At 45.3% G+C, this 12,221-nt stretch overlaps 1 protein-coding gene across 4 annotated transcripts in view; it reads right to left on the bottom strand.

Annotated features, from left to right (window-relative positions):
* LOC135523401 (RNA binding protein fox-1 homolog 3-like) overlaps nucleotides 1-12,221 on the bottom strand; it is a 706,321-nt gene that overhangs the window by 91,854 nt on the left and 602,246 nt on the right. For 3 of the 4 annotated variants that reach the window (XM_064950046.1, XM_064950045.1, XM_064950047.1), the window contains 2 exons: nucleotides 10,778-10,870; nucleotides 5,348-5,408 (listed from right to left, as the gene is read on the bottom strand). In XM_064950046.1, coding sequence (XP_064806118.1) covers nucleotides 5,348-5,408; nucleotides 10,778-10,870 — 154 coding nt within the window. The remainder of the gene's footprint in view (nucleotides 1-5,347; nucleotides 5,409-10,777; nucleotides 10,871-12,221) is intronic. The other variant, XM_064950049.1, reaches the window with a different exon arrangement.

Raw genomic sequence — 12,221 nt, 5'->3', positions numbered from 1 at the left:
GTGTGGTAGTTTGATTGTGTATTGGTGTGGTGGTGTGGTAGTGTGGTGGTGTGGTGATGTAGTAGTGTGGTGGTGTGGTAGTTTGATGGTGTGGTGGTGTGGTAGTTTGATGGTGTGGTAGTGTGGAAGTGTGGTAGTGTGGTGGTGTTGTAGTTTGGTAGTGTGGTGGTGTGGTAGTGTGGTGGTGTGGTAGTGTGGTGGTGTGGTGGTGTGGTATTGTGGTAGTGTGATGGTGTGGTATTTTGATAGTGTGGTGGTGTGGTAGTGTGGTGGTGTGGTAGTTTGTGTTAGTGTGTTGGTGTGGTGGTGTGGTAGTTTGATGGTGTGGTGGTGTGGTGGTGTGGTAGTTTGATGGTGTGGTGGTGTGGTAGTGTGGTGGTGTTGTTGTGTGGTGGTGTGGTAGTTTGATGGTGTGGTGGTGTGGTAGTGTGGTGGTGGGTGGTGTGGTAGTTTGATGGTGTGGTGGTGTAGTAGTTTGATGGTGTAGTGGTGTGGTTGTGTGGTGGTGGAGTAGTGTGGTGGTGTGGTAGTGTGGTAGTGTGGTGGTGTGGTAGTGTGGTGGTGTGGTGGTGTGGTAGTTTGATGGTGTGGTGGTGTGGTGGTGTGGTAGTTTGATGGTGTGGTAGTGTGGTGGTGTGGTTGTGTGGTGGTGGTGTGGTAGTTTGATGGTGTGGTGGTGTGGCGGTGAGGTAGTGTGGTAGTGTGGTGGTGTGGTAGTTTGATGGTGTGGTGGTGTGGTAGTTTGATGGTGTGGTGGTGTGGTAGTTTGATGTTTTGATGGTGTGTTAGTTTGATGGTGTGGTGGTGTGGTGGTGTGGTGGTAGTTTGATGGTGTGGTGGTGTGGTAGTGTGGTAGTGGTGTGGTAGTGTGGTGGTGTGGTGGTGTGGTAGTTTGATGGTGTGGTGGTGTGTAGTGGTGTGTGTGTGTGGTAGTGTGGTGGTGTGGTGGTGTGGTAGTTTGATGGTGTGGTGGTGTGGTGGTGTGGTGGTGTGGTGGTTTGATGGTGTGGTGGTGTGGTGGTGTGGTAGTGTGGTGGTGTAGTAGTGTGGTGGTGTGGTAGTTTGATGGTGTGGTAGTGTGGTTGTGTGGTGGTGTGTTTGATGGTGTGGTAGTTTGTGGTAGTGTGGTGGTGTGGTAGGTGTGGTAGTTTGATGGTGTGGTGGTGGTCAGTAGTGTGGTAGTGTGGTGGTGTGGTAGTTTGATGGTGTGGTGGTGTTGGTGGTGGTGTAGTAGTGTGGTGGTGTGGTGGTGTGGTAGTGTGGTGGTGTGGTGATGTGGTGGTGTGGTGGTGTGGTAGTTTGATGGTGTGGTGGTGTGGTAGTCGTTTGATGGTGTGGTGGTGTGGTGGTGTGGTGGTGTTGGTGATGGTGTGGTGGTGTGGTAGTGTGGTGGTGTGGTGGTGTGGTTGTGTGATGGTGTGGTAGTGTGGTAGTGATGGTGGTGTGGTAGTGTGGTGGTGTGGTGGTGTAGTAGTGTGGTGGTTTGGTGGTGTGGTAGTTGTAGTGTGTGGTGGTGTGGTAGTGTGGTGGTGTGGTGGTGTGGTAGTGTGGTGGTGTGGTGGTGTGGTAGTTTGATGGTGTGGTGGTGTGGTGGTGTGGTAGTGTTTGATGGTGTGGTGGTGTAGTAGTGTGGTGTGTGGTGGTGTGGTTTTGATGGTGTGGTAGTGTGGTAGTGTGGTGGTGTGTGGTGATGGTGTTTGTGTAGTAGTGTGGTGGTGTGGTGGTGTGGTAGTTTGATGGTGTGGTGGTGTGGTAGTGTGGTAGTGTGGTGGTGTGGTAGTGTGGTGGTGTGGTGGTGTGGTGGTGTGGTAGTTTGATTGTGTATTGGTGTGGTGGTGTGGTAGTGTGGTGGTGTGGTGATGTAGTAGTGTGGTGGTGTGGTAGTTTGATGGTGTGGTAGTGTGGTTGTGTGGTGGTGTGTTGGTGTGGTAGTTTGTGGTAGTGTGGTGGTGTGGTGGTGTGGTAGTTTGATGGTGTGGTGGTGTAGTAGTGTGGTAGTGTGGTGGTGTGGTAGTGTGGTGGTGTGGTGGTGTGGTAGTTTGATTGTGTATTGGTGTGGTGGCGTGGTAGTGTCGTGGTGTGGTGATGTAGTAGTGTGGTGGTGTGGTAGTTTGATGGTGTGGTGGTGTGGTAGTTTGATGGTGTGGTAGTGTGGAAGTGTGGTAGTGTGGTGGTGTTGTAGTTTGGTAGTGTGGTGGTGTGGTAGTGTGGTGGTGTGGTAGTGTGGTGGTGTGGTAGTGTGGTGGTGTGGTGGTGTGGTATTGTGGTAGTGTGATGGTGTGGTATTTTGATAGTGTGGTGGTGTGGTAGTGTGGTGGTGTGGTAGTTTGTGTTAGTGTGTTGGTGTGGTGGTGTGGTAGTTTGATGGTGTGGTGGTGTGGTGGTGTGGTAGTTTGATGGTGTGGTGGTGTGGTAGTGTGGTGGTGTTGTTGTGTGGTGGTGTGGTAGTTTGAGTGTGTGGCGGTGTGGTAGTGTGGTGGTGTGGTGGTGTGGTAGTTTGATGGTGTGGTGGTGTAGTAGTTTGATGGTGTAGTGGTGTGGTTGTGTGGTGGTGGAGTAGTGTGGTGGTGTGGTAGTGTGGTAGTGTGGTGGTGTGGTAGTGTGGTGGTGTGGTGGTGTGGTAGTTTAATGGTGTGGTGGTGTGGTGGTGTGGTAGTTTGATGGTGTGGTGGTGTGGTGGTGTGGTAGTGTGGTGGTGTGGTTGTGTGGTGGTGGTGTGGTGGTGTGGCGGTGTGGTAGTGTGGTAGTGTGGTGGTGTGGTAGTTTGATGGTGTGGTGGTGTGGTGGTGTGGTGGTGTGGTAGTGTGGTAGTTTGATGGTGTGGTGGTGTGGTAGTGTGGAAGTGTGCTTTTATGGTAGTTTGGTGGTGTGGTGGTGTGGTAGTGTGGTGGTGTGATGGTGTGGTTGTTTGATAGTGTGGTAGTGTGGTTCAGTGACGGAAGGAGAGTCAGGTCTCATTCTGTCTGTCTGCACTGCTCTAACCCTACTCTGATGGAGGGAGGAAGAGAGGAGTGTTGACATGTCTGGCCAATTCATTACTGGCCTCTTCTCTCTCCATGTATCTCTCTTTCTCTTCTCCCTCTCTCTCCATGTCTCTCTCTCTCTCTCTCACTTCTCCCTCTCCATGTGTGTCTCTCTCTTTTCTTTTCTCCCTTTCTCTCCATTTCTCTCTCTGTCACTTCTCCCTCTCCATGTCTGTCTCTCTCTCTTTTCTCTTCTCCATCTCTCTCCATTTCTCTCTCTCTCTCTCACGTCTCCCTCTCAATGTGTGTCTCCCTCTCTCTCCATTTCTCTCTCTCTCACTTCTCCCTCTCCATGTGTCTCTCTCTCTCTTTTCTCTTCTCCCTCTCTCTCCCTTTCTCTCTCTCTCTCTCTCTCTCTCACTTCTCACTCTCCATCTGTGTCTCCCTCTCTCTCCATTTATCTCTCTCTCTCTCACTTCTCCCTCTCCATGTGTGTCTCTCTCTCTTTTCTCGTCTCTCTCTCTGGATTTATCTCTCTCTTCCATCAACATGAATGTGTGTCAGAGAGAGAGAGAGACAGAGACAGAGACAAACCCTGAAGCCCTTTCAAATTGAGCCCTTGGTTTTTTCCCTCCTTCCACTCACCCATTCACTCTCCTCTCCACCAAATGCACTTTCCTCCCCCTTCCCCTCCACCTTCTCCTACCGTCCTCTCAACACTCTCCATCTCCTCCCTTCACTCCTTATGTTCGAACCAATTCCCCTGTCCGTCTTTACACTTATTATGTTAAGAGATGATCCCTGTACAGACAAAAAACAGCAACTATTCTATATAGGGCCAAATAAGGGTTCCTTTTAGGGGGCTATAAGGAACCTTTTTTTGAAGGTTCTATAAAGAACCATGCTCATACGGTTCTAAATATAAGCTTTATGGCACTATAAAATAGCTTTCGTAATGGTCTTTAAAGAACCATTAATAAAAATGTTCTATATAGCAACAAAGAAGGGTCCTGCTATGTATCCAACCCTATTGTTCTTTATGTGGAACGGTTCCTCAATCAAAGGTTATTTGTAGATGCTTTGAAAGAACCGTAGAGGGTTTTTTATTTTATTTTATTGTGGTGTGAAATATTGTTTTGTTAAAATTGCAAAAAAAATGTGTTATTATTGTGTTAATTGACACGGTGAATCAGGTGTGTTAGCCCTGTCATGGCTGAGAGAAATACGAACCACTGATTTAAAATCAGCCATTCTCAATTAACACAAGGATATGTTCAAGTCTTTCACAAGACACATCATTGGCTGTAGTCGAAACACAACAGATCACATGGACTGGAAGGAGACTAATGGTTACACCAAAAATATCTGTGCGTAAACCACTCCCTAAAATATTCTAATGAGCCGCCACCGAAAATATTTTAATTATCACTAAATGAAGAAAAACACTTTTTTTTGTAAGCTGTTAAAGAACCATTGAAGTTTTCAAAGGGTTATTTGAGTCCTTATGGTTCCGCATGAAATCATTACCATTCCCGAAGAACCCTTGAGGAACACTCGTTTCTGAGGTTGTTTCATCTCCTAACCATGGGAAAACCATGGGAAAGGCCAGATGGAATAGGCAGTTTCCAAAAACTCTCAAGCAATGATTTCAAATGAATAACGTACTGTGGAATTCAAATAAAATACAAATAAAATACCAAAACCAAGCAAGTAGAAAATAACCTTGAGTAGCTGGTTATGGTTCAGTCAACATAGGGTTAGAGTCTGGGTCACTGAATACATATCGCATCGTCTGATTTCATCAGTTAATACAGCAAATATACTGTCTGTCTGTCTGTCTGTCTGTCTGTCTGTCTGTCTGTCTGTCTGTCCGGTCTGTCCGGTCTGTCAAAAAGAAGAAGTGGGTAGGAGGGAGCAGGAAGGAGGTGAAGGAAGAGGAGGGAGTAGGGAGGAGGTGAATGAAGAGGAGGGAGTAGGGAGGAGGTGAAGAAAGAGAAGGGAGAAGGAGGAGGTGAAGGAAGAGGAGGGAGTAGGGAGGAGGTGAAGAAAGAGGAGGGAGTAGGGAGGAGGTGAAGAAAGAGGGAGTAGGGAGGAGGTGAAGAAAGAGGAGGGAGACGGGAGGAGGTAAAGAAAGAAGAGGGAACAATATGAGAGCAGAGAGATCACTCCAGAGAGGAAGAATGAAAGAGAGAAAAGGAGAAGAGGAGGGAGGAGGATAAGGGGAGCTCTTACCATTCGTGTATGGGTTTGTCTGTCTGTCTGTCTGTCTGTCTGTCTGTCTGTCTGTCTGTCTGGGAGGAGGATAAGGAAGAGGAGGGAACAGGAAGGAGGGAGGAGGATAAGGAAGAGGAGGGAGCAGGGAGGAGGATAAGGGGAGCTCTTACCATTCGTGTATGGGTTTGCCACCTTTTTGTTTGTCATAACTCTTGCTGTTGCGTTGTTAACCTGTGTTCAGATAGAGTTTAGACAGTTAGAGAGAACACACAAATGCATACACACACACACACACACACACACACACACACACACACGCACACCCGCACACGCACACACACACACACACACACACACACACACACACACACACACACACACACACACACACACACACACACACACACACACACACACACACACACACACACACACACACACACAGAGAGAGATTACACTTTAGTCAGTCAGTGAGGCTAAACTGCATATTGGATCTTCATTTTTGTTATATAGTTATACTGTAGTTATAGCAAAACAAGCCTAATAACATAACAATACAGATTAATACAGTGCCTTCAGAAATACAGTTCCTTCACACTTGTTTTTCCCACATTTTGTGTGTAACAGCCTGAATATTAAATGGTTATATTGAGATTCTTTGTCACTGACCTACACACAATATCTCATAATTGTCACACCCTGACCATAGTTTGCTTTGTATGTGTCTATGTTTTGGCTGGTCAGGGTGTGATCTGAGTGGACATTCTATGTTGGATGTCTTGTTTGTCTATTTCTATGTCTGGCCTGATATGGTTCTCAATCAGAGGCAGGTGTTAGTCATTGTCTCTGATTGGGAACCATATTTAGGTAGCCTGGGTTTCATTGTGTGTTTGTGGGTGATTGTTCCTGTCTCTGTGTTTTGCACCAGATAGGACTGTTTTAGGTTTTCGCACGTTTGTTGTTTTGTTAGTTTATTTGTGTACAGTTTTCTTTATTAAAGTACAATGAATAACAACCACGCTGCATTTTGGTCCACTCCTCCTTCTACAGATGAAAGCCGTGACAATAATGTCAAAGTAGAATTTTTTTTCGACTACCTAATCTCCGTGCCCCACATATACAATTATCCCTTAGTCGAGCAGTGAATTACAAACACAGGTTCAAACAAAAGACGAGGGAGGTTTTCCAATGCCTCGCAAAGAGGGGCACCTATTGGTAGATGGGTAAAATAAAACAAAGCAGACATTGAATATCCCTTTGAGCCTGGTGAAGTTATTAATTACAATTTGGATGGTGTATCAATACACCCAGTCACTACAAAGATACAGGCGTCCTTCCTAACTCAGTTGCCGGAGAGGAAGGAAACCGCTCAGGGATTTCACCATGAGGTCAATGGAGACTTGAAAACAGTTACAGAGATGAATGGCTGTGATGGGAGAAAACTGAGGATCAACAACATTGTAGTTACTCCACAATACAAGCCTAAATGAGATAGTGAAAAGAAAGAAGCCTGTATAGAATAAACATATTCCAAAACATGCTTCCTCTTTGCAATAATGCACTAACGAAAACTGCAAAAAATGTGTCAAAGAGATTGACTTAATGTCCTGAATACAAAGCGTTGTGTTTGGGGCAAATACAACAGAACAGTACCATTCTTCATATTTTCAAGCATGGTGGTGGCTGCATCATGTTTGGGTATGCTTGTCATCGGCAAGGACTATCAAAGTTTTTTTAGGATAATAAGGAACGGAATAGAGCTGAGCACAAGCAAAATCCTATTAGAAACCTGGTTCAGTCTGCTTTCTAACAGACACTGGGAGATGAGTTCACCTTTCAGCAAATCTACACTGGAGTTGCTTATCAAGATGACATTGAATATCCCTGAGTGGCCTAGTTACAATTTTGACTTAAACCAGCTTGAAAATCGATGGCAAGATTTGTAAATAGCTGCCCAACAACCAACTTGACAGAGCTTGAAGAATTTTATAAAGAATAATGTACACATATTATACAATCAAGGTGTTGAAAGCTCTTAGAGACTCACAGCCATAATCGCTGCCAAAGGGGATTCGAACATGTATTGACTCTGGGGGGGTTGAACACTTTTACATTGGAATATTTTCTGTAGATCATTGACAAAAAAAAGACCTTTAAATCAATTTGAATCCCACCTGGTAACGCACCAAGAAGTGGAACAACTGAGTACTTTGTGAAGGCACTGTATATCACCAGCAATCAGATGAACAGAAAGCAACGTTCAAACCACCTTGCTGAAGGGAACCACCTTGTTCTTGTAAACCTAATGAGCCAGAATCCATTTCCTACAAACATCTCTATCAATCGCTTAGGGCCTCTCACTCTAAACAGAAATGTTCAAGTTATAAAAAAATAAAAAATAATCTCTCCCTCTGAGGTTGCTGAAGTAAAAAACAGCTCTCCGTATCAACCAGCCCCTGGCAGCGTCGAGTTGAGTTTAGTATGTTTTCCTAACCCACTGTGTTAGCATTTCCCTTGGCCGCTAATTAGAGCTAATGGCTTTCATATCCAATAGACCAGCAGGTCAGACCTTGAGGCTACGCTAACGCTAGACTAGCCTGTGTCTGATGTGATGTATGGGCCCAGGTATTATTTATATATTTACATACAGTTGAAGTCGGAAGTTTACGTACACTTAGGTTGGAGTCATTAAAACTCGTTTTTCAACCACTCCACAAATTTCTTGTTAACAAACTATTCGATTTGGCAAGTCGTTTAGGACATCTACTTTGTGCATGACACAAGTAATTTTTCCTACAATTGTTTACAGACAGATTATTTCAATTATAATTCACTGTTTCACAATCCCAGTGGGTCAGAAGTTTACATACACTAAGTTGACTGTGCCTTTAAACAGGTTGGAAAATTCTAGAAAATGATGTCAAGGCTTTAGAAGCTTCTGATAGGCTAATTGACATAATTTGAGTCAATTTGAGGAGTACCTGTGGATGTATTTCAAGGCCTATCTTCAACTTCAGTGCCTATTTGCTTGACATCATGGGAAAATCAAAAGAAATCAGCCAAGACCTCAGAAAATAAATTGTAGACCTCCATAAGTCTGGTTCATCCTTGGGAGCAATTTCGAAACAACTGCAGGTACCACGTTCATCTGTTCAAACAATAATATGCAAGTATAAACACCATGGTACCACGCAGCCGTCACTCAGGAAGGAGACGCATTCTGTCTCCTCGAGATTGATTAACGTACTTTGGTGCTAAAAGTGCGAATCAACACCAGAACAATAGCAAAGGACTTTGTGAAGATGCTGGAGGAAACAGGTACAAAAGTATCTATATTCACAGTAAAACGAGTCCGAAATCGACATAACCTGAAAGGCCGCTCAACAAGGAAGAAGCCACTGCTCCAAAACCGCCATAAAAATGCCAGACTACAATTTGTAACTGCACATGGGGACAAAGATTGTACTTTTTGGAGAAATGTCCTCTGGTCTGATGAAAAAAATATATAAATGTTTGGCCATAATGACCATCTTTATGTTTGGAGGAAAAATGGGGAGACCTGCAAGCCGAAGAACACCATCCCAACCGTGAAGCATGGGGGTGGCAGCATCATGTTGTGTGGGTGCTTTGCTGCAGGAGGGACTGGTAACTTCACAAAATAGATAGCATCATGAGGTAGGAAAATTATGTTGATAAATTGAAGGAACATCTCAAGACATCAGTCAGGAAGTTTGTGGAAGGCTACCTAGAGCGTTTGACCCAAGTTAAACAATTTAAAGGAAATGCTACCAAATACTAATTTAGTGTATTATAATGTGATGAAATAAATAAAAGCTGAAATAAATCATTCTCTCTACTATTATTCTCATTTTTCACATTCTTCAAAGAAAGTGGTGATCCTAACTGACCAAAGACAGGTTTTTTTTTACTAGGATTAATTGTCAGTAATTGTTCAAAACTAAGTTTAAACGTATTTGACTAAGGTGTATGTAAACTTCCAACTTCAACTGTATTTTACCTCAACAATAGGGGTTGCAGGTAGCCTCGTGGTTAAGACTGTTGGGCCAATAACTGCAAGGTTGCTGGTTTGAATCCCAGGGCCAGCAAAGTGGGAATAAATGTGCTGTTCTACCCTTGATCAAATCAGTTAATCCACAACAACTGCTCCCCATGCAACTCTCTGATTTAGAGGGGTTTTGTTAAATGACTCGTGCACCTCTCTGATTCAGATGGGTTGGGTTAAATGACTACTGCACCTCTGATTGATTCAGAGGGGTTAAGTGACTACTGCACCTCTCTGTTTCAGAGGGGTTAAATGACGCCTGCACCTCTCTGATTCAGAGGGGTTAAATGACTCCTGCACCTCCCTGATTCAGAGGGGTTAAATGACTCCTGCACCTCTGATTGATTCAGAGGGGTTAAGTGACTACTGCACCTCTCTGTTTCAGAGGGGGTAAATGACTCCTGCACCTCTGATTGATTCAGAGGGGTTAAATGACTCTTGCACCTCTCTGATTCAGAGGGGCTAAATGACTCCTGCACCTCTCTGTTTCAGAGGGGTTAAATGACGCCTGCACCTCTCTGATTCAGAGGGGTTAAATGACTCCTCCACCTCCCTGATTCAGAGGGGTTAAATGACTACTGCACCTCTCTGATTCAGAGGGGGTAAATGACTCCAGCACCTCTCTGATTCAGAGGGGTTAAATGACTCCTCCACCTCTCTGATTCAGAGGGGGTAAATGACTCCTCCACCTCTCCATTCAGAGGGGTTAAATGACTCCTCCACCTCCCTGATTCAGAGGGGGTAAATGACTCCTGCACCTCTCTGATTGATTCAGAGGGGTTAAATGCGGAAGACACTTTGGTTGTGTAACTGACTAGGTTTCCCCTTAATGGGGACGGAGGAACGGCAGTCATGGTGAAAACACCCTGAGAGAGATGGAAAAAAACATCTATATGTTTCTGCCCTGAGATGTCTGATACAAGCGAGGGTTTTTTTTGGATAAACAAGTGGGATTTAAAGCAACGCTGGCAGCACTTTGATATCCAGTGATTGAGTTAATTTAAACATGTATTTGCGGACAGGGCACAGAAGTGATTCGGAGACGGAAAGAGCTCGTGTGTATATGTACTTAGAAAAGCACGAGTGAGTACTTCAAACTGGCACATACATCAAGCTGAGGTCTGTTGGGATCAGACCTGGAACTGAGTGTTCTGTTCCTTAAGTATCAAACACTCTCTGATCTGAACTGATACACATGCCCCTAAACACACACACACACACACACACACACACACACACACACACACACACACACACACACACACACACACACACACACACACACACACACACACACACACACACACACATGCAGAGGAGATATAAAAACACATGCACTCGCACACACTCACACACACACACACATACATACACACTTACGGCTCAGAGTTCAGCATTCAGCATGCAGCGATCAAGGTGCATCAGGCAGAGGGATAGAGGGATGGTGGAGGAGGAGAAGAGAGGGGGATGGCAGGCAGGCATCGCCAGGCAGAGGGAGAGAGAGAACGGGGTAGGGAGGAAGGGGGAAAGAAGGCACCTCTATTTTGCGTCCCTCTACGATTGTACCATTTAGTTTCTCACGTGCACGGTCCGCATCGGCACTCGTTTCAAATGTTACAAACCCAAAACCCTGGGATCACCAGCAACGGAGAGGAACAGGAGAGAGAGGAGAGGGGGGGGGGAGGGGGATGAAATAAGAGAGAGAGAGAGACAGCGAGACAGAGAGGGGGAGAAAGTGACAGAGGAGAGAGAGAGAGAGAGGAGAGAGAGAGAGAGAGAGAGAGAGAGTAAGAGAGAGAGAGAGAGAGAGAGAGGGAGAAACCGTAAGAATAAAGGGGATGAAATAATAAAGAAAGGGAAAGAGGAGAGAGAAAACACACAGTAGAAGATAAGCATCAGGGAGAGTGAGGGACATAGTCAGCAGACGAAAGAGAAATATGAGCAGGTTTAGTGAAACTCAAAATACACACAGTCAGAGTTGAGCTGAAGAGGAGAGGGAAAACTGAACACTGAATTCAGAAACACAACCTGATCCTCTCCAACTGTGTGTGTGTCCTAGAGAACAATGTCCATGTTTGTGAGAGTCTCATCTTTCCACAAGGGAGTCATATTTGTGTGTCTCCCAAACTGTTTGGATGCTACAGACGGAAGTTGGCAGATAGGCCAACCGACTTCAGACGAGTCTCAATACACTCGTGTGGTTCGTAAAGCCAAACAGAGCTCGTGTTCTTGGGACTCTCATCTTTCCATAGAGGGGTCATAATAGTCTGTTAGGCCAAACCGGACGGTTTTGTGAGAAGGTCTGACAAACACTCTATCTCTGTCACCTCTCACCTCCGATGCGGGAGTGCGACATAGGAGGATGTGGTAGATTCAGATCCATCCAATGCATAATAACAGATATCTCGAGCTTAAACTGACAGATCTTTCTGGGGATTTTTTTATTATGCTAACTACATCTCAGCGGGGGAGCGAACATCAACCTCAGGCGGTTAGATTTGTCTGCTGGTAAAAAGCATGTTGGGGAATTAACTGGGTTTGTGTGGGATGCCATAAGATGAGGCTGGTAAACAGCATATTGGACAAGACAAGCCTCCAGTCCTCACAATCCTGTGTTACTAAGGCCCTGGACACCCTATACATCCTGTGTTACTAAGGCCCTGGACACCCTATACATCCTGTGTTACTAAGGCCCTGGACACCCTATACATCCTGTGTTGCGAAGGTCCTGGACACCCTATACATCCTGTGTTACTAAGGTCCTGGACACCCTATACATCCTGTGTTACTAAGGCCCTGGACACCCTATACATCCTGTGTTACTAAGGTCCTGGACACCATATACATCCTGTGTTACTAAGGTCCTGGACACCCTATACATCCTGTGTTACTAAGGTCCTGGACACCCTATACATCCTGTGTTACTAAGGTCCTGGACACCCTATACATCCTGTGTTACTAAGTTCCTGGACACCCTATAC

The sequence above is a fragment of the Oncorhynchus masou genome, chromosome 31 (genome assembly GCF_036934945.1).
Source record: "Oncorhynchus masou masou isolate Uvic2021 chromosome 31, UVic_Omas_1.1, whole genome shotgun sequence".
NCBI lineage: Eukaryota > Metazoa > Chordata > Actinopteri > Salmoniformes > Salmonidae > Oncorhynchus > Oncorhynchus masou.
This window is presented reverse-complemented; position numbering and strand designations above follow the sequence as displayed.